This window comes from Falco punctatus (assembly GCF_963210335.1).
Source record: "Falco punctatus genome assembly, chromosome: Z".
NCBI lineage: Eukaryota > Metazoa > Chordata > Aves > Falconiformes > Falconidae > Falco > Falco punctatus.
In genome coordinates this window covers 937,201-960,427 of record NC_137586.1, presented here as the reverse complement: position 1 = coordinate 960,427, position 23,227 = coordinate 937,201, and the positions used below count along the sequence as shown (strand labels likewise).

At 39.1% G+C, this 23,227-nt stretch overlaps 1 protein-coding gene across 4 annotated transcripts; it reads right to left on the bottom strand.

Moving 5' to 3' along the window:
* Positions 1 to 4,811: 4,811 nt before the first annotated feature.
* Positions 4,812 to 23,105, bottom strand: TXNL1 (thioredoxin like 1). 4 transcript variants are annotated; one of them, XR_013924847.1, is made up of 9 exons: positions 22,907 to 23,105; positions 20,616 to 20,712; positions 19,345 to 19,518; positions 15,726 to 15,848; positions 15,287 to 15,356; positions 14,655 to 14,827; positions 11,748 to 11,852; positions 5,571 to 5,804; positions 4,812 to 5,067 (listed from the first exon to the last, which is right to left on the bottom strand). XR_013924847.1 is itself a non-coding variant. In XM_080371954.1 (9 exons), coding segments are annotated over exons 1-9 (882 nt in total). In that variant the 5' UTR covers positions 23,005 to 23,105; the 3' UTR covers positions 4,812 to 5,066. The 4 variants fall into 4 exon arrangements, 3 of the variants coding, with proteins under 3 accessions (XP_080228080.1, XP_080228081.1, XP_080228082.1); XM_080371954.1 differs by lacking the exon at positions 5,571 to 5,804 and adding an exon at positions 6,805 to 6,845; XM_080371955.1 differs by lacking the exon at positions 5,571 to 5,804 and having other exon boundaries at positions 22,907 to 23,103.
* Positions 23,106 to 23,227: the final 122 nt, after the last annotated feature.

The window sequence follows — 23,227 nt, the reverse complement described above, 5'->3', positions numbered from 1 at the left end:
AAGAAAAAACCCGCTGCTTTTCACATTTGAACGAGGCCAGCTGCAGTACAAAAAGCTGTAGCCACTGGACTGAGACCAGCAGCATGCACCCAGCACCACGCATGGAGAGGTAAGACCCCCTTCTAGGCCAGCCACAGCCGCAGGTAGCTGTGCTGATGCCACATTTCACCAACACAGCAACAAGCGGTGCTGTGGCACGTTATCCCTGCACCCTCCCTGCGCATGTTTCAGCAATACCCTGCATCTCAACAAAGAAAGACCAAGTGAAAAACTTTCAAAACTCTACCAATATGCAAAGAAAACCAAAACCAACTAAAAAACACCCACAAACCAAAAAACAACAAAATTTTGAAGATTACCAAAAGTTAATGAAGAGGCAGAAGTGCCACTCAACACAGATTTGTAAAAAATATGATCTTATCACATAAACTTATCACAGGGGAAAAAAAAGTTTATATGTACACATTTTTAGCAAGGGTCCATATTCAGAAAGGTAATTTAGGTTACTTATTTCCGCTATTCTGCTCAGCTTTCTGGTAACAGTAAAACAAGTACTTTTACAAAGGAGACCAGAAGTGGCTGCAATAAGCCTCCCTGCACCCTGCACATGCTGGTGGCAGCTCCCCAGGACGGGGGCTGTACGCTGGCCCTGCTCCGTGCCCAGCAGTTCAGAGCTCAGCGTGGGGTCAGCCTGCACCACAACACCCGGGTAGCAAACAGCAGCACAAGAAAAGCACCTAAGGATAAAGCACAGAATGATTCATGCTGCTTAGTATCCAACCACTGCAGCAAAATGCTTCTTTATACAGCCGACTGATCCAACTTTCTCCAGGCATAGTTCTGTACATGCGTTTTTTAATAACACCCTTCCTTCTTTATTTCAGGCATAAAGCATGCCAAGCCTTGAAGGTGGCAGTGAGGAAGAGCAGAGGGCAGGGGAAGAACAGTGCATCCACAATGTCGTTTACACAACATAATTCTCCCATTCAGCACTGAAAAAGAAACCTTATTCCTTCCTTGAACATTTTCACATGCAATTCTTCAAGGGAGCTTTATTGGAAATTCAGTATCAAGACAACCATTCTGTAACTAAAGGCTCCAGGAAAAAAGAAGTTACACATAATTCTGTGTTCTAAACCACCTTCGCAACATGCTGCCATCAAACAGGGGAATGCTCTCGTGCACTTTAGAAGAAATACTTGTTTTGAGAATTACACATAGAACAAATCACTTCATTTTCACTGCATGCAAAAATGCATGGTGTGAAGGCAGTCACTTTATTAACAAATAGCCAAGTAAAAAAGACCCTTCGAAGTGTCAGCCACAGGAAAAGATCTGTTTGGTATCACAGAGCCAAATCTTTAAGAAACCTAGAAGTGAGTAATTAAGATGCACAGAATGCACCTGCCTTCATGCCAAACTAAGCTAGGAATTAAATTTAGCGATAAATACTCATGTTCCATAACACAAGTTAATTTTATACTATGCAAAGGGCTGATATTTGAGTCAGTACCTAAATATTTTATTGGCATATCTCAAAAATACTCTTCTAAATCCAGTTACAAGCTGGCAGTTAAAAGAAAACACCAACCTGTAACTTTCTCAGAAGTGGAGTTTGCTGCAGATGAAGTTGTTAGTTAATCCTTTGGACATAGGAAGTCTTCTCATTTTACTACTTCTGACATTCCTTGTACGCACATAGTATTTCGAATGCCATACCTAAAAAAGCACCACGGCCACAAAAGCAGCTATGCCAATTCCATCAGGGTGTTTCCCCCACGCAGGATTTAACCAGCACCAGACATCTGCCCCCAAGCCAAGCCTATATAAGACGTTCCTACAGAAGCGTGACAGGAAAGCAGCCACAGGTTCCTGGCCTACAAATTCCACTACGCAGCCGTTTCACTGCTCCCAGCACTGCAAAACCAACCAAAGGAAAAAAAAAAAAAAAAAAAAAAAAGAGTCCTCACATTTCAGCTTCTTTGCCACCTCCAACCATACTCCTAATTTCTTCTTCACCACGGTTTGAAAAGTCTCCTATTGCCTACAAAAACATCACAAGCATCTTTGGCTAGCTGTGAAGACGACAAAAATAGGAAACATGGTATTTGGAAGGAATCGGGCAGATTGAAGATGCATCTCCTTGACCACAAGCACTTTTTCAGGCTTTAACTTCTAACCATAATTATTTCTTATACTTTCTCCCTTAATTTAGAAGCCAAATGCTATTTGGAGGTTAGTCTTCTAATACCTCAAACTCTTATCAGAAATAAAAACATTGAGGACTACAAACATGAAAATAAACAACTTCCTTAGTGCTGTATTTGCTCTCTCTACCAGTCTTTAGATCAAGCCCAGCAGCTCTCTAGTAATATATACGCTTAATAATCTCAATACACAAGTACCATAAAGGATGAAGACAAGACAAGCCTATATCAAATGCTCCCAGCATACAGTATCTGCTCAGAATTCAAGTTCCCCTTCTCATTCTCCTTAATGCACCCACACAGAACACTTTGCACTACAACACTCCTTAAGGTATCACACAGCTAATTAGTTTTGTTATGCAGCCCCCAACCTGATATCCCGGCCAAAGTGCTCAGTCCTTGGGAACCCCACGATGAATGAGCCTTCTGGCATGTAAAAGACGCTAAGCAGACCTCACAGCCCGCTCACCAACCCCAAAGGAAGCGAGAGAAGGTGCCAGCTAAAGCTGTTCTTTAAGCTACTGGTTGAACTACGATGTTTGCTATAAAATACATGTGCATCCAGATTTTCAGCAACCTTACAGTATTTCACTGAAAATTCAACAGATCAGCCTTTGCTAGAAACAAAGCAGCAAGGGGTGGACCTGCTGAAGGGACAAGGGGACAGGACTGTGGTCAAAGCCACGCCAGACCTTGCTTGTCCATCAAAGCACATAAATAATTTCACCCACCTATCCCAAACAAACACAAGCCTTAGGATATATAAAAAGTAGTGAACTGAGCAGGAAACCCATTTAACCTAAGGACAGTGATGTTAAGTCATCAGCAGCTTGGACCTCCAACAAATTCCAATTACCACAGCCCCCACGTCACTTGACCACAAGCACATTCTGGTCCCCTTTTAGGATGCCTACCCAGTTATGAAACTGATCAACTTGCCAGCATGACTTTCCCCACACCCACCCACCCCCGCAAAAAAAAAAAAAAAAAAAAAAAAAAAAAAGCCTCAGGGTAAACAGTTGCCTTGCAAGCACTCATCTGTTGAGATCCACCTGCACCTGAGAACACTGTGCAAGGGTAACACCACTTAAAGACATTTTAGTATTGCATCATAACTTCAGGTTTGTGATTTTTAGCTCCTTGTGCATAATTCTACCCCCTTCTCCATTAAGTGAAACGTGACAGTTACCTCTAAACATTTATTTAGATCTATGTACACAGTATTGTTACGGAAGGTATGCATCATGCAACCAAGGAAATCACAGAACACTCTCATAAACAATGTAAATTTGACTAATCTTTTACAAAGATGAGAATCACTAGGTTATCAAATCTCTCAGGTACAAACATTATGAGGTAAGCAATACTTAAGATGAGGCACTTAATAACCCAAAAGGTAAACAGTGTACAAAATTATAAACAGGAAGTTATTCATATTGCCCTCTATTATATTTAAAAATTATCTATATTCTATATACAGTGTTATATGCCTTATGCCCCCCAATGAAACAAAACATTGAGAAAGTATGAAAGAAACCAAGTCATCATCACATGCCATCAACTGTTAACGCAAGTAAGATGAGTGCCCTAAAGCACGCAGTGATACAGTGATGAAAAAAACACGGTGCCTCTCAAAGCATGTTTTTCTAGCCAATACCCAGTTTTCTGTTTGGGAAAAAATATCTGTGCTAACAGAAAGTTAACTTGGAATTAACACACAAATCTGCCATGCCAGAAGAGAACCACCCTACTGTGTTCAAGGAGGGAATGCCAATTAGGATGGGATTTAAGCCTTAGTAGGATTTATGGTAATTAGAAATGTAACAAATTTAACTTTACAAAGAAATTAATTATGCCAATTAAAATACTTAGCAAGTTTTACTGGGAATTTATACAGTATTATATGTATATGGTGCTGATCAATGCCTGATTTATTAAAATTACTTGGGGCACACTTCCAAGAAAATTTACCAAAGTAGCATAGGCATTCCAATTAAGATCTAAAATTAATATTTGCATTAAACATTTCCTTATCAAGATCCAGAGACAGAGAAAAACACCCAATAAAAGAAGTAAGGAATTTATGTTCAGGTGGAGCGCACAAACATCTAAATCTCCATAACTGCACAGCTTGCTAGAGTCTGCCCAGGAAACAAGGTCAGTATTTTCTAATAATATTAAAAAACCTGAACACTTTCAAAAGACTCAAGAATTCTCAGTACCAAACAGCTTGCATCAGCATGCTGTTTGTGACAAAGCTGCAAGGTAATGGAACAGTAACTTAAAAACTGCTTCCTCCTCCTATGCTTTTTGAGGTGGGGAAGGAAATGGAAATTTCCAACAGAACAAGTAGTTATTCCTGTCTTGAGATGTAACTGTGTTTTGTGGGAACAATGATCCTAAGTTCCCTCAGTCATATAACAAAGTAGCTCAGATTTTATTTTTAGATGGCCTCTGAAGGCCACCTAAGCTTTACTTTTATTTGACATTTAAACTCTCTGAATGAATGCAAGCTACATTATGTCTTCTGTTTCTAAAGATAAGCCAGCTGAGTTTTTAATTTAAATGGAACAAAAGGAGAGCCACAGTTACTAGAAAACAACATTAAACTTGGCAAAAGTAATGAATTTTATTTACAAATACACGTACGAGGATTACAACAGAAACACACTAGGGAAACTCCATCTCAACAAAAGCAATGGTTTATTGGTAATGGCATTAAATGAAACAGATTGACGTCTCTGGTTATGGTCAAGCAATTATCCAGGAGTTGTAGATAAAAGTGAAGATCTCTTTGATTGCGATAAGGCCTTCCAGTGTCTTTTGCATCCTAGTGGCTTTCTCCCTTTTTGCCAACTACCTGATAAGAGAAAAAAACACAGAAATAAAGTTTAACCAAAAAAGTCCTGTCACGTATTTTAAGTCAGTCTCAAAATAAACAAGTGCAACTGAATTTTCAACTAAGTTATTGCATTTAAGCATGCATTATTGTAGCACTTGCAGAGGCTGTGAATCCCTCTAAATGGTTAAGAGGGACGGCAGACACAAGAAACCTTGTCTTTAGTACTTTTACAGACAGCAAAACACCAGTCTCATTTTGAGAGGAGTTAGAAGACAAGTAACTGCAACAGAACAGACCACACTTAAAAATGCTATATACCAAACATTTAAGCTTAATATACTATATAAAATAGTACAGTAGGAAGAACCACTGGGTGCTCAAATATCAGTTTGCTCATTTCCTTTGGTATCCTTGCCACATACCTCACTGAGAGCATTTACCTTATAATGCAGCTCAAACCTATAAAGAATCTGGAAGTCATCTGATTTTCAGTTATTCCTTGTCAAAACAGTATTCCTTACCAAGTCTCCTTCCAATCTCCAATCCTGTAAACTCCACCTGGAATCAGAGTCAGCTTACTGCTTCCCTTTTCTGAAAAGATCACCACTGCAACCAGACTTTGGTGAGTCGATTTGCCAGCCAGCAGCAAGTGCAACTCCAGCACTCTGCAATGCTGCTACGCAGGTTTAAAGTTAACGTAGTTCACTGCAGAAGGGTATCCAGTCCCCTTCGTTAAGAAAACTGAACGCAAAATCCTGAGAGCAGAAAATGATGCCATTTTAGTCACTTTTCTGAAAAGATTCAGATATAATTCTAGGGCTCTTGTGGAAAAAAAGATCATTTATATGCCAAACCAAAATAAAAAGAAAGTCTTAAAGTTTAATACCTCAAACTGCAGGAAGGAGGCAAGGCACCAATTCCCAAGTCATTGCCATCTAACTAGAGAGCAGCACTTACGGCTCTGACAAGGAGAATTCTTTGGAACAGGGGTTTGGAGATCACACTAACAGAGCACAGAATTTCCCAGTACTACTCATAATAGGGCTGAAAACGAAAAAATAAAACCTTTCTTGTATTCCAACCAACTGAATGCTATGGTAAATGTGTTAAGCATAAATTACCTCTGCAGTTAAGTGACAATATATCCCCCAAGATTCATACAGTCAGTAGTGAAATATAGAACTGGGGGGAAAAACACAACAAAAAAACCCAAACCCTGAAACACCCACAGTCCTGACTTAAGAAATCTCATTGACCCTCTGGAAGTACTCTTCCTCATGCCCCCCACCCCCCTTTTTTGATTTATTTTCAAACTTCAAGAGGTAGAATTTTTTACTGTCCAGCTGCTTTTGGTCAGCTGAATTACTACTGTCACAAAGCAACTGAAATCTACTGATGAAAAATACTTTTAAAGATCATTTTCACCTCCAAGGAACCCCTGAGCAGGTGTATTTCACAAGCTGTAAATTCAACCTAATGTTTAAGGTCAGGAAAATTCCAATGTTACAACATGAGGAAGGAAGAAAAAAATAAAAAACAGAAGCCCAAATACTCACATTAAGATCTAATTAATCAAGTTAAAAAAAATACAGTTAAACTTGTCAAGAAGCAATATTTACTCTCTGTGTGTTTCCAAAGCACCAAACTGTGTTCACACACAGATTAAGCACAGAAAAAAAGGAAGAAAAAACACAGTTAAAAGATTAAAGATTAGTGTTAGCAAGTGTGGAACATCAATGAAAAATATTGCTGTACTAGTCTGAGGCAGAAATTGACAACTCGCCCATGTGAATTATCTGTGAAAACTGATCACACCGATATGGACACTTTGTTACTACAGGTCAAAGAAACACTTGCTGACCATCCCACTCCACCTTCCCAAAAGGAAACAGGCTATTTAAACTTAAACCAAACAATTGTCATTTTTCTCTTCTCAGAAGTAGATCCATTTTCCTTCCTTTCATAGAAACAACTGCCATGTAGTGCATTTGAAGGTTACAGCCTGTAATTCCCACGCCAAAGATGATGTGTTTGGAGCAGGCTTTTCCCTAAGCATCAGCCCAAAGTCTGATAGTGACAAAACCACAACCATCTCTGCGGTTCATTACCAAGAGTAGCACTGGGAACACTTTATTATGAACCTTCTGGAGCAGAGTTGGTTGTGTTTGTTTTAAACACATACAAAGAGGTTTAGCAAGTAAAATTAGGAGGATGCTGTCAGAGAACCCTAATCAGGCCACATGTACAAACACTCACCAACTCCTTACAGCGTCTTCCCTGAGCAGGTGCCCAGTGCCACTAGAGTGAAAATGAGAGTGCAGTACTTTGCAGCCCATTCTTGCTTCCCTGCTACTTACTGAAGGGCCACAACAAATAAGAACACTAAGCTCCACGAAGACACTAAAGAGTCAAGTCTTGGTAGTGCATTTCACAAGATGCATCTCAAACAGCTTTACAAAATGCAACAGAGGCTGAAAAATTAAGTTACAGAAAATAATTTGTGAAAGTACTGCATGGTATGCCTTTAAAATGTCAAGTTCAGCTAACAGGGGGACAGAAATTTGGTAAGACTGAAAGGTACATAGAACTGTTTAAGGTAAGATTTGGAGCAGGGAGTGGAGTGGAAAGATGATGTGATGAGTCAGAAGGCAGGGAAGGTTCTTCCTGATGGTAGAAGGTGCAGAGAAGGCAGCTCTTGCATCAGTGCTGAGATTGTGCAAAGGGTGAAAGAGATACTAAATGAGCAGAGGGAGCAAGGAAGGGAATAGCGCAAAACCACTTCAATCTGATTATTACTTTAATTTCTTCTGCCTTTTTAGTTCTTTAGAAATGGGAAGTTAAGCTGAAAAACAAACAAAATGTTACTAGAAAAAAAAAAAAGCAGTGGCATGTAGTGCAAATAAGCAGTTCTGAGTAGAAAGCAAGCATTCATTTGAGAGAGCACCAAAAAATATCCCACAACCTGTCGATATTCATCTATGCCTCAACCTCAAAACTGAGAAGCAGTATATTTCTGGTATTAATGAATAAAACAAACAAGAACTATATTGAACACCAACAGTTGCATGCTCTTCCAAAAACAAAAGCATGTTTACAACTTCACAAGATTCACAGGAACCTACATACACTAAGCTATCATCAATAGTAAAAATACCCACAGATCTTGCACCTTTACTCCACATTAACTGTCTGCCCAGCAAAGTAGATGAGCACCAGAAGGAAATCTCAAATGCAATCTATTACAACTCAAATGCAGTCTACTGTAGTAGTTTGCATGATCAGTTATGCCTTAAGTCAGACAGACCCTGTGTGGCCAAGAAACAGCAGTATAAACACTTCAAGTGTTAAGAATATTTTTTAGAAGACAGACTACTTTAAACTTTTCCAAACACATTTCAGAATATATTAAATACATATAGGAAGGGAATATTCATCCCAGTCCTCTACTGTTGAGGGCCTCTTCATTTAAACAGGGTAAAAATAGGTCTGCCTACTACTCTCTGTGCTTGTCATGACGCTGCAGTCAGTTCCAAGCAGAAATTTTTCCCTTGGTCCCCCTTTTCCACCAACCCAAAGACTTCCCTCCTCCCCAGAGAAAAAAAATCAAGCTGTGCAAGGAGGATACACACAACCTATTAGAACAAGCCTGAAAGCAGCTTTTATAACTTCACCCACTCAGTCCAGCAATACCAACTACATGCAAGAAAATGAAAGACACTTTTTTACAGCAAGACCAATCACTGGAACAACCTCCACAGGGATGTGGCTGAGTCCCCATTGCTGGAAGTTTTCAAGCTGCAACTGGACAGGGTGCTAGACAATCTCACCTAGGCTCTCCTTCGTATGTAAGGATGGATCAGGTGATTTTGTGAGGGCCCTTCCAGCTTGGGCTGTTCTGTGATTCTACGTGTGTCCAAACCAACTTGAGACCAAAATCACTAATGAAGGACTGCCCTCACTACACCCGCTTAGTAGTTCTGTTATTTTTCAGAGTAGATGAATTACAGCTTTCTGTTTGACAGTGTAAGTACCAGAAACAATTCCTATTTATACTAAACGTGTGAACTGACTCCCTGATCAAGAAGAGGTGATTCTCCTTACAGCCTGGTTGGTGTCTGCAGAGCACCACACGAGCAAACATGAGTTTTCCTCAACTGTCTGAAGGACACGGGACCTGCAGTTATGCACCTTAATACTCAACTGCTGAGTGGTAAGTTCTCTAACTAAAAGCATTCATTCCAATTGCACCCCAGTTGGGAAACAAAACACATTAGCCTGAGCCTTCACAGAAGTGATTCAAACCAACGCGTTGGTTTTATTTTTTACTTCGAAGCTGAACACGTATACAGTCAACTGATCAGTGATGTGACTAATCAAAAACATGACTGGAATCACATTCATGTCCACTTCTTAATTCAAGCCCTTCAAATAAGATATTCAACAGATTCTTACAAACACTTAAACTCCAGGAAAAAAGCATTCCCCCATCTTGTTAATCATATTGCAATACTCTTTCTATCATAATTAGAAGAGAAATATGAACAGTAGAGACAGACTGAGATGAGGGAGTGAGACAGATGAAAGCAGTAAGGAGTAGTGTGGGTAACTACTCAAGGAGATGAAAAGAAAAATAAGGTTTCCCCAATTAATCTACAAACCTAACCATAATTAATGCTCAACGCTATATTAAGGTTTCATAACTGACAAGATCACGGGAAGATAGAAACAAAAGTTAAAATTCCTGAGAGCACTGTAACTCTGCCAGACTACACATCCCATTTGTTATGATGAAATATTTTAACAGCCTAATATTAAAACTACATGTTCAGGAAGCAAAACAGGAATATTACATATCTGAATTGAGACAGGATTAGCCACTTCATAACCCAGTAACTCCTCCATCTAAGGCCATTCTGACCAGATCGTTAACATCCTGACATTACCAGCACAACACTAACACCATGGGACTGTGTGGTCTATACATATTCTTGCAGGTTTGCACACCCTCCCCTTCCATTTAAACGGATGTCACAACACAAAGGCACACTCCTTGATGGTGCCAAGACATTCACCTGCAAACTTTAAGGAAAACAGAATTTTTAACTGGCAATAGTATTTACCAGGCCATACAGCAGCTTCCAAGCAGCCACACTGCATCTAGAACAGAGATCTGTAAATCCTCTCTGACTACAGTAGAGGGATGAGATGCCTGGAGACCCACGCTAGTTTTAATGCCTTTATAGGATTGTGTGAGGGCATGTGTATATTAAAAAACCCACTCCCCACACAAATGCTGACCAGAGCTCAGATCATTACAGCAGTCAGTTTCAGGCCAAGGCAGTACTTCAGAACTCTGTTCACGAAACTAACATTTTATCCACACAACTTGAAATACTGTAGGAAACACATAGTGCAGGCTCAACGTTGGTGTCAAATTCATGTAACATTCTACAAAACACCTGAATTACTTTTACCAAATGCACCCCAATCAGGATTATCAATTAAAAAAAAAATCACTATTTTAAACCTGTCCTTCAGATGGTTAAAGAGTGGACTTGTTGAAAATGAATTTTCAGTACTTTTGAAAGCAAAACTAATTTACAAAGTTTACAAAGTGAGGCAGAGATCAAATGCCGAGTCAGAATCCCACTCCCACTCAATACCAGAAAGTACTGCAGATTAAACAAAGTTAAAATAGTAATTGCACAAGTAACGGTGTTAGGGAATCCCCTGCAATAAGTACTGACAAAATAGCTGCATAAAACAAAACATGTAAGCAGAATGTAAGTCAATTAACATATTTCTAGTTTTGGGAGAACTGGAAGCACTATATTAGGGAAGTCTAAATTGATAACCAGTTAATTTTAGTACATTAGAACAAATTTTGGAATGACTTCAAGTTTCACTGAAAGGCAGCAAAACCTGTTAAATTTCTATTAACTTAATTACTACCTGTAAAGGTATTAAGTTTTACATGTATAAGTTAAGATCGTAGACAGGTTACAGCAGTACTTGCCCTTTTACAAAAGCTGCTAAGTTTTAAAGCAGTTTACTGCAAAAAGACTTACTACATATTTGAAAAAGTTGCAAGTAGCTTTAAAGTTTCAATCCTTTCAAACCCATCTCACATTCTCAAAACCACAACAACAAAAAAATCAAGAATTGAGAATGCCTTATTGCCTAAACTCATACTGTAACAAGTTGTTTGCTTAATTTTCTCTTTAAAAACCAGATGTTTAATATAACAGACACCTTGTGACCAAGTATTTTTCAGGTCTCAAGCTTACTTGATGTTGCCCAGTGAAAAAAAATCCTTCAAAGTAGAACTCAGTCACAAGGCATCTAATCTGTACATGCAATTGCTTCTCTACTTCCTGAACACCATCAGAAAGCAAGTTCCAAAATCAAGACATAAGTCACAGCTGTTTAAAAAAACCAACATTGTCTATAGCATATGCAACTTGACAGACACTTAGGTTCTCATATATACATTCTTACCGGTTATTTTTACAAAGTTCATGAACAAAAACTTGTAAGCAAGACCAAAGATCTTAAGATAAAGCTAAATATTTTCTTTTGGATGCCAAAACTACCAATAATTTGGGGAACTGTAGTTACAACCAAGTGTACTTGTTCCATCAACTCATTTTTAAGTAGGTTTAAAACATTCAAAAGTGCTTTTAAGAAAAAGGACTCACTCGCTTGAAGTCATTCATATTTGTTGCTTGGACCGGAGTTCCAATAAACGTGAAGTATGTAATTCTTGTTGTTTCTTCATCACCATGATTGGATTGGACAAACAACTGAAGAAAAAAAACACCCAAACACAAGAGTTAAGGTAAACTGTCCATCTCTGAATTAATACATGAAGTGTTAGATACCTGAAGTTTTTGAACTAACCAAATTAATGCTTATTTCAATTATAAAGGCCTCTAACCCTTAGGGAAGCTACTGTCCTTACTTAAAATGATTATATAGAATGCTTTTGTTCTCCTGATAGTTTGTTAAAAAACCCACACAGCTTGTATTTTTCCAGCTTCTACTTTTGACCCAAGATCACATTCCACAAAAACAACAGGATCTAAGAAGTCACAGTTCACTGAAATCTGACTTGAAATGAAGTTAAATATCAATTTAATTATGCTTGCTGAAGCCCCCAAGACTACTCATGTTTAATTTACTACTAGAGCTTGCATAATTATATGTTTACAGCATGAATACTAGATCTATGAAATTATTTTAGAGTTTCAAACAAATATAAAGCCTCTTTTGAAATATAAGCTAAGGAATCATTGCTGGAACCACTACACTTTTCCAAGTGGACAAATTAAAGAACAATTTTTTTTGCATAAAGTAGTATTAGTAAGGAAACTGGAGTCAGAAGAGCAACAAGGTATTCGTGGATCTTTCCACACTTTGTAAGCATGGAAAAAGGAGGAATGAGAAAGACAGTAGTGACATCAGACACAGAGGAAAGGAAGGAGAGAGAGAGGACAACAGGTTGGCAAGGGACAGCACGCATCATGCCTTTTCCATAAGGCCTAGGCAGTTATCTATGAGACACCCCTCCTGCCTCAGAAATTGCCTGTGCCACAGACCACCAAATGCTGGAGGTCACCAGCACACATGATTGCATGCTTGCCCTATACTTATCAATTTTTTTTTGTGACAGCACTGGAGGCTTGCAGGTATTTGATAAGCAAGATGGGCTGCTGATCTAAACCAATACAGATATTCACCCCTCCAAGCAGCTTCCCTGTAGTTGGAAGACTGTGCATTTTCCTGTACGAACAAGATATATGGAAGGTGAGGGTTGAAATGCTGAAGAAAGTACTCTTCTGACAGAAAAAAAAAAAAACCAGAGGAGCATTGTCAAGGACCGTCTTTTGTTGAAGTCCACAACAGACATTCTATCTCAGTAATGATTTGAAAAATTCAGCAAGTACAGAGAAAAACAAAAGCCACTAAAGTAGCAGTAATGAAGTGAGTCACAACAAATGGGGAAAACCAGCATTAGATATGCTGAATTATATGGATTAGAAACTACAGGGTATAGAATTAATAAACCAGGTAAGTTAAAACTAACAAACATAGCAGGGATGTATATGTATGTATATATATGAATAAACGAAGTATGAACTTGCCAGCACTGAGACTGAAATGTACAGTAAGTGTTTCTGATTAAGCATAGCAGAAAAGCAGGACAACCTGTATATGACAACTATGTCTCCTCCAGGAGGAGCCAAATGGAAGACTATTATCCACAGGAACACCTAAGCAAGCAGAACTTCATCATCTGTGCCAAAAAGCCAGGTGGTGGACAAAATGACTGGCCATCTCATTTCTAGGAAGTCTTAAATACAGAATTCAGGTTTAGTGAGGGAATTAGGGGAGCGCTATCGCAGTGCCCATGTACAAAGAGTGCAAACAAGCAGAACGTTTAATCATCTTATCACTTGTCTAGTGTTTGTACATCATCCTGCCTAAAACTGACATAGGATTTTATTAAATAACAAAGACGTAACTTGTATTTGTCAGCACAGCTTTCTAGAATATAAGCCTATGTGACCAATCTCTTTCATTTGGGGGAGGATAAAGCTGGTCACAAAGGTAACTCCATAGAAACAGACATAAAAAGGAGTGATTTAGGCTCATCTCCCATTACCTTTAAAACAATTGCTAGTGAAGCATTGCTAAACAAGAAAGCAGCTGACTGATCTAAAATGCAGTCCACAAACAGTGATTTAGAAATTTACTATGTGATGAAAAGACAGAGTGGACCAATGTTTTGGAGTTACCTGCAATTCACAAAGAGCTGGCAATTTCTGCAGCCAGCACACTAAAACATAGTTTAATACAGTCACCTATGAAGTCCCTATATTTGCAAATGCATAATTCAGGCCGTGAAAAGCATTCTTACAGAAAAGAATTCAGGGGTCATATTGGAAAAAAACGTTCAACACAATACTGCAGGAAGCAGGACTAGCACAGTACCAGGACGATGCCAAGCACAAAGCAATTCCAGCATCATTTGTCATGACATATATTGCTCTAGAACCTGTATTTTTAAAACGGAAGAGGACAAACAGCACCTGCATTTGAGTCAAAAACCCTACCCAAAGCCTGTGGAAGGTCTCTTACAGCAAGAGAATTAGAGGGCTCATTAAAAGACACAGGTGATCTGATTACAGCATTTAAGAACCCTCACAGCAAGCAGACACTGAGTTTAAAGACGCTGCAAGTACTTCACCTGATACTCAGAAATCTCTCATTTCTGCAGATTACTGAGAAACTGGATTCCTTTAACTTTTCACATGAAGATGCCCTTCAAGAAGGTATGTTAGTGAAAACGCAAGTTGTGTTAAACTATATGCTAGCTCATGAAGAGGTGAAAGCCAACTGTCTCATATTAGGTCAAAAGAGACATTGCATACACATGGCCTTGTCACACCTTAAATTCCTTCAATACTTTTAGCATAAACATACAGTATGTGATCAGCAGACAGAAACTTGCAACATCTGCAATGAAATCAAACATGCCCAGTGCTTTAAAAGCCTATAAAGTTGTCAGTCTGCACAGACCTCAGAACAGAAACTTTACTTACAGTTACACTGTTAACATTCTGAAATTTTACATAGCGAAGCTGGACGATACCATCATCTTTAATATCATCTGGTGTCAGCTCCAGGGCTTGAGTTGGTTCACTTCTTTCTGCTTCTTCAAAATCCATAGATCGAGGAAGGTTGATAAAGATTTTTATGTATTTTGGACCTTGCCCTATGTTAAAAAACAGGAGTGGTGTTCCATTATTTAAATACATTTTCAAAATGTTGCTTGAGAAGCCCTTGCTTATTACAGTCTCTAGACACCGCTCAAGGAAAGCATGAGCTTTTATAGTTCTATTACCTTATCTGACAATCCTACCACACCACCCTGGCTATAAGAAGGACATTCAAAGTTTCGCTACTTGCCTACATGTCAGAGAGTGAATTCCACATTAATTTTCTCTTAGCAGCATATCAAGCTATAGTAAATACTTCAGATTTGTATCACACCAAATACCTACATATGACATCAGTAAAAAATGAGGTAATTTATCATGTAATTCATTTACAACAAATTCACTGAAGCTGCTGTGGGATTCTCAGAAGGTTCCAAGGAAAGTGTCATCTTTAGAAAATTCAGCTAAACATGGGCAAAGCTTTGGTTGCAAATATAAAAAGACAATTCACTCACCATTATCTGGCCCCTGAAGTTTCATAGAATAAAGCTTGACAGGCTGACTAAAAGCTACAGTAATGAGCAGCTGTGGAATTAAAAAAAAAGTTCCGTTAAACACTTGTTTTCTTCTTTCATAAAAACAAACATAGCACAATAACTAGAAAGAAGTATGAGTTTTGAAATAAAGTATTTACTTTCACTATATTCTACACATGCACTAGTCTGTCACTTCAAAGTATCAAACGCTACTCCACTTGGAATTTTTTCCATACATAAACGGATGTGAAACTGGAAAAGACTACAACAATCTTTGTGTATTAATTTTACTTACATCCTACTATCATCTCCCTCCTCTTATACCACCCATAACAATATTAAGTAGACAAGTTCTTAAAACAGTGCTTGCAGACCAGGCCATCACTGAAAATATCTCACTTAAAAGTATCTACTGTACCTGCTCGTCACAGTCTGATTCCAAGTAAGTAGAGTCTTTACGTAAACAATTATCAAATCCATGCTCATCACTCTCATTAAGACATTCACAGCCAGCTTTATTGATAAATGGCATTAAATCCATCTGAAAGTAAAAGCAAGAGCGTTGCTGAGTGCATGGTAAGTGTGCCATGAACTCATCTGGGATTAGTAAACATTGGAATGAATGAAATTCTTCATTCAACAGATTAAAATAATGAGACACAGAAAACCTCAGGGGTTTATATCAAAAGACATTACAAACAAACTACAAATACTATAGTACTCTGATGCACCCTGTTCATAACTGAACAACATTCTTCCCCTCCATTCAAAATCATGCACCCACCCCTGGAACACATGCTTGCCATTCTGAGAGTAAGAAATTGGGCACAGGGAGAATTTTCAGATAGACCTTTGATAAACAAGACTACAGCACTGTAGGTCACACTACAACACAGCCAAACTGACATTAGCGTGGAGCTATGATCAGCTTAAGGGGGGGGGGGGGGGGGCGGGCGGGGAAGGGGGGGGAACAGGACACCCCTAAACCAGAAATGGGCCTCCCTGAAAATTGCTATATATTACAGAACAAATTAAAAGACCACTATAGTTCTTACCAGGCTTTATATGCAAAGCTATTCTTATTTTACTTCTTCAGCACTGTATACAAACTAACTTTATGAAACCTTTTCCTGCTCCTTTCTCCATATATTTTGGTAAAAACACAGAGCAACAGAAAACAGAAACTACACTATTCTCCACAAACCAGTCCGTCTCACTGCTCAGCTCTTTTGTAAAGACAACTAAAAACTTCAAAAGACATTATTCTTAAAGCAGATCACTATCCATACTCTAAGCCATAAAAAAGGTGGTATTATTGCAGAGGCATTATTTATTGATTTCCAGATAACCAGAATTTTTTGCTTGCAACTAAAACAAACTAAGTCTAACTGAAGCACAATAAGCCAGGCCAAAAATTAAGTGTTTCATATCTTAAGGCCTAAAGGCAGAGTATCAACATCTCAAACCATACCACCAAAAATTCAAGATCAGTGTACAGTCCAGACATAACACACTAAAGGAACTTTTAGGATGACAACCTGAAATACCCTTCTTAAAGGCATATATTAGGTCCCAAAGGATAATATACCACTCTTGGAAAAAAAGCACACACTAGCTTAAAAATTACTGCATACAATAACTCAGGCTATAGCCTTGTGGTGCAAACGGAATCCAAAAAACAAGCTGCTGAGAGAATACGACTCATTTCCTGTATGTCACTTCCCTTAGCTCTTCCAACTATATGTTATTCTGAGCAAGAAAATACTTATCCTCCTCCCAAAATCTATACAAAGGCTTCACTTGAAACTCATGTGCTCAGCTACAATATAAGAAACAAGAAGGAACACGCAGCTGCGCCAGAGAATAAGGATACTTTCCTGAAGCCAACAGCAGTCCAGTTTGGGTCAAGCATGTCCTAAAACAACATTTCAGCCTACCACATACAGGTAAACTGGAATACCTGCTTGGTTCATACAGCCCTCAACAAACTCAGGACTTGATTCGTAGGGTAAGACACCACCTCCTACAAGATTAACTTTTAAAAGACAGTGCATTCATCTCAAAACCAACCTAACTTGCCACATGAATGATTTTCAGTGTGTTAGGGCTCCAAAGCTAACAAGCTGAACCTTCATCTTTTGACATTCCCATAGTTCCACACAGGATTTCACAACAATTATAAATGTAAGTGTTCATATATGAAGTGAAGTATAATGCATGGAACAGTTAGCAAGTAGCTGAACTACTAGAAATTCAAGTGACCTGCACCCTTGCAGTTTATTTAAATGATAAATATTCAGCTAAATTTGCAGCCTGCCTACATTTGCCTGACAGGATACAGCTAGCTAAGATTTTAAAATATTTAACCTCCAAAAAGCCTGGTTTTGCATTTAACAACATAGTTTTGGGTTCTACAGACTCATCACTGCTAAGTTTAACGTATTAAGATTTGCTAATGCAAGTAGTGTGCATACTACAGTAACTAGCTAAGCACTGAACTGTGACATATGATTTAGGAAAATGTAGTAACACCACTTAACTGTGTTTATACTTTTGGTAGAACAATAGACAATCTCATTTAAGGAGTAATATTACACCAAGGATTGCTTGGAGAATACCACAAAAGACAACAGCTCTAGGAGAGTGTTTTGTCACATTAGAGTTCTCATTTACATGTGTTTGTTAGTACAGCTGTCAGACAGGCCTATGATTTGCAACACACAATTGCCTTGAGGTAACATGAGAACACACAAAACATGGTGAAAATAATTTCCTGAGAGCACCAATATTTCTAAGCACATTGCTCCCTTATTGAATTTTGGCCAAAAATTCAGGTATTCCTACCAAGTTTTAATTTACCTTGAAGACGCGGCAAATCAATGCAATGATAAAAAAAAATATATGTGAATACAAACTTTTAGATTCTTCAGAAGAAAACACTGAAGTCACATTTTAGTTATGAGAGATTTTGATGCAAGGTTTAAAAAACATTGAGAACATATTAGAAATGTTCACTTCTCTTCTTTACAAATTGCTAGAGTTACAAGTTATTTAGTTCGTTTCTGTTATCTGTGAATGCCTGATCAGCAATTACTGGAGTGATATGCAGTACCCCTACAGAAGCAAAATGATACACATTAAGCATTAAATTGAAAGCAAATTTGCAATCAGAAAGTAGTAAATCTTGTATGCCACTCAGACCAGGCACATAATCTTTTCCAAGTACTCCTGTGAAATTTTTTTACTTATATATAATCCTCGTCATTCGTTTATGGGCAAGAAGAAATCTAAAGAGAACACCATAGTACCATCCACTTTTGCAAACATTAGCAATTAAGCAAAAGTAAATATGAGACATCATTTAGCTAACAATACCCTCCCAAAGGCATCCAGTTTCCAGGGCAAACTGCTACAGAGGAAGGTGGAGCTGAACTGTTATGAAGGTTAACTGCTTTGGCAAAAGAATCTCTCCCTCTATTTAATTTCTTTAAAAAAAAAAAATACTAAAGAAAGGGTAGGGAGCAAGAAGAAAAGAATGAAAAGCCCAAACAAACCTACCACCACAAACAGAGATGATTTCTTAAGGAACAACTAGAGCAACTTTTCAACATTTCTGACAACCATGTCTAATAATATCTTTTCCCATGGACATTTTTGCACTTTAAAAAACGTTTTGGGAAGACAGATTGGAATATTCAAGAAGAAGAAAGAAGCAGAACAAGCAGCTGCAGCAAGCAGTTAATCATAAAAATTAGAATTCATTATTTTAATGCCTAAGGGCTATGGCATGGAGATATTTCTTAAAACATTTTACAATTCTATAACCATGCTTAGTAAGTACCTACATGCTAATCTTTTGTCTGAAAAAGGAAACCCAGACAAGTGACCCTCTCAAAGCCATGGGGAACTTGGAGTTTTACCTAAAGTAGTATTATTTGACTGAAGAGTATGTTTACAAAACAACAGGGGGTTGTTGGGTTTTTTTTAAACACTCATGTTACATAAACATTTAAAAAATTAACGTAAGAGATGCATACATATCCTTTTGGGATATCTGTATCTTCACTGTTTCCAGGATCATTCTCCAGGTGCTGTTTAATTTTTTCTTCTAAACCTACAGCATCTGCTCCTTGATACTGGTCGATTCGCACTTTGTTTCGGAAAAACAGAAATGTCGGTGTTGCTGATATATTATTGGTAGCAGCTGTTCCCTAGAATGCATAAATTAGTTACAAGCATTACTGATATCAGACAGAAACATCAGCTTGCTTCACCTAGATAACAATGCACACACTAGGTATTAATCAGGCTACTGTGATTATCACCTCAAACATCAAAACAGTATTTGGTATTGTATGAACAGCTTTAACTTGGACAATTTTAAGTTAATTTAAATCCTTCAGATCCTCCTAATCCTTTACAAATTTGGGCATTCTTTGAACCAACTTCACATCATCAGCAGATTAGTTGGTAGACCATAAAAATCGTATTACTTATTTGCTCTTGAAAGTGGCAGATTGCTTAATTTAACACTTATTTTACAAGCTTTCTTTACAGCAGCATTCCTTCCTCTCCCAAGACACATTCATGCACACCCAGGAATTGCAGCCTGCTGCTGTAGAAAGTGAATTCCATTTGATTTCCACCTGTATTCACACCTGTTATGCACCCATAGTAGCTTTCCAAAATTTTTTTGTAATTTAGCATCATAAGCAAACATTGTTACCACTTTGATGTTCAGCCCTCTCCATTATAATCTGTAGTAGTTCCAAGACATTTCTTTCAACACATCATTGTTATTTTTCATTAATGACCCTTAAGTCAATCAGTAGCTCACCTGCAGCACCATTGTCTGTTAAAAACAGTTGAGTAGTACTTGAGAGGAATCTAGTCTCACTAGTCATATCATTTTACCGCATTTTTCACTTTGCTCAATAATTACACCAATATTTGTTTGGAAAATTTAAGTCTTTTTAATTCATACTGTGCTACCTTTTACATTTAACAGTATTATCTAAGTAGCACAAGCAGCAGGAACTGTTAAATTGTACACTGCTTAAATGAAGGACATCAGTGGTAGCTGCAAGTATACTTTTTTTAAGTAAAAGTGTTGGTTGTTAACATCTTTGTGTGTATCCTAATTTTGAAGGATTTCACAATAGGCTTGTTTGTGATTCATCAAAATCGTCAACAGCCACAGGATACTACTGTTAATATACTGTCTGCACAGGTTTTCTTCAAAGTTTCCCATTCAGTACATTATCTACTCTTTCTCTTACAACTGAAAGAGATGTCTTTGAATACCAACCTGGCATTGATGCACATCTACTTCCAAAAATGTTGCCTGGGGATATTTGTTACTCAGAGCATTGAAAGCTGGAGCTATCCTTAAACAAGGGCCACATCTGTGAAAACAACATACAGTTGAACTTAACCCATCTTTTTTTTTTTTATAATATCTGCCCCAAATAGACTTAGCACATTCATGTTCTTACTGATATCCTTGGTATATGTAAAAATAATCTTCCTACCTGGCTGACAGATGGTAAGCAATCCTAGTGATACAATTAAGAATGACATTCAGAAACACATCATGAAGTGTTAATTCCCACTTCCTCAGACAGCTTCAATGTCACATGATGAGCTTCACCTATTAACACTAACTTCATATTTTCCATCTAATGGGTTTAGATTTAGCATCTTCTACCACAGGCCAAATCCTGTTAACTGAAGTGACATTAGGTAGGGCAAAGAGCTGCCTGCTTTTCCTAAAACAGCAAAAAACACTCTGAAACAATAAAAAACACTCGTAACAAAACTAGTACTACTACTCCACAGTACCTCCTGTGAAAAACATAGTATCTATAGTAAAATCTACTCTATTTAACACTAACAATGTATCAGACCTTTAGCAGGAATCGTAAGATTCTTACTACAATAAATCTCATTTACTAGAGCTGTAATCAGCTGCTACCATAATTTTTTGGCCCTGCTAGAACAGATCTGACTTCTGCCAACTTACCCACATCGCCTTGGCTAAAAATATGTATTTGTTAATTATTATATCATTGCTGGCATATATGAAATGTACAGATGCAACTATTCGTGCAAAGGAATATTCTCACAACTCAGCTCACTGTGAAAGAAGCAATTAAAAAGTAAAACAGCAAAAAACCCCAGTAGAAACTCCCTCTAAAAGCATACCAACATAGGCTGTATCTGAACCAGGGAGCTCTGTCAGCGTGAATCTGCCAACACATATAGCTGTAAAACAGCACAGGTGAGATCCACTTCATCTTTCCTACTCTCTCCTGACAAAAAGGGTATAGATCCACAGCAGCACAGCAAGGCAAACTCACGTATTTATACACCAAGGCATTAAGCCATTAATCGAACTGGAACCTAACATATTGGGTTGTCTGAAACCAAAACATTTTCCTGGGCACACGGGTAGGCAGTATTACCAAGATCACCAACACCCCTACAGTTGCAGGTGAAGTTAACTTACCTAAAAAAACCCAAAACCCAACGCCCTCACTAAGCAGCAGCAATTGGACATCATATGCATCTGTACCAATGCTTTTTTCAGTATCCATTCAGATACACAGCTAATGATTCTCAGGACCTCTTCCAAGTATAACAACTTCCACACCACTAGACCTGAAGTCTTTTGAGCTCCAAACAGCCATCGGAAGTGGAATGGTTCAACTGTACATTTAAATAAGAAGTGGAAAGATGAAGGAAAAAAAAAACCAGAACACAACAACCCCAAACCCCAGTACAGGCACTAAAAACTACGACTTTGACAATAACAAGGTGCACTTTGAATCCCAAGTCCCCCAACATTATTTCTATTTGCCCCAATTCCACAGACTGCTGTGAATAACTGAACTGTCGAGATTTCCTTTGGTCGCCAATTCAATCAGATTACACCACAGTTTGTACTTCAAGTCCCTGCTGAGCAGGGGGAAAAGGACATCTGCTTGCCCTGGGCAAAAAGGATGAGGATCCAGTTAAGTTTTATTAAGGCGGAAGATATTTTCCACAGAAACCAAGCAAGATGCAGTGTTAACAGTGGCTTCCTGACCTGCAGGCGGGTTTTAAACCAGCACAGCATCTGATCTCCTCAGAGCACCTGAAGAATGGCAGGTTCAGAGGGCTGGGGAAGTTGGCTCAGCTGCAAAAAGGTAAATCTAACACCAGAGATAGGAAATACCATTCTGATATCGTGGCTATATCTACATGCTACAGATAAGGAGCGTCACCAATGCGAAAAAAAACTTCCAAACAATTAGCTCGCAGCTCTGACCCGCAGCAGCTGGCTAGCGACCAAAATGATAGGCATTTCGCTAGCTAACTGCGCTTCTCAAGCCTGAAGCCTCACCTCACCTCAAAACTTAATAAAACCACCAAAGGCCCACCGGTTGTCTGGGCCCCGGACAGCCCCCCCAGCCCCAGGCCGGGCGCAGCCACCTCCCAAGGGTCAGTCCCAGCTCCCGCTCCCCACCACCTCAGCGGAGGCGAGGCCGCGGCTGGGGGGCCGGGCGGCCCTGCCCATCGCCAAGGGCCCCGGGAGCCCACGCCCCCCCACTCACTCACCCCCGCATGGTGAACTTCACCACGGTCAGGCGGGAGCCGGCAGCGCTGAGCTCAGGCTGGAACTCGGTGTCGTTCGCGATCACCTTCACACCCACCATCCTCGCCGGGCGGCGGCGGAGCCCGCGCTGACGGGTGGCGGCAGTGGCGCCGGCCTGCTATCTGCAGCGTCACGGCGGGAAGGCGCGCCCGGCATGCACCGCTCGGCCCAGCGCGCAGGCGCGCCCACCCCACCCCGTGGGAGGACATCTTGAGGCCGCCGCCATTTTGGAAGAGGGCAGCGAGCGTACGGGTGAAGCCGCCACCAGACCGGCAGCCGTTTTA

Excerpts from the sequence above, each read along its gene's own strand:
- TXNL1 (XM_080371954.1), bottom strand. The coding sequence starts at position 23,004 with ATGGTGGGTGTGAAGGTGATCGCGAACGACACCGAGTTCCAGCCTGAG. Across the intron at positions 15,849-19,344 it reads CAGATATCCCAAAAGGATAT|ATGGATTTAATGCCATTTAT; the intron begins GTATGCATCTCT and ends TTTTACTTTCAG. Across the intron at positions 15,357-15,725 it reads AATCAGACTGTGACGAGCAG|CTGCTCATTACTGTAGCTTT; the intron begins GTACAGTAGATA and ends TTAATTCCACAG.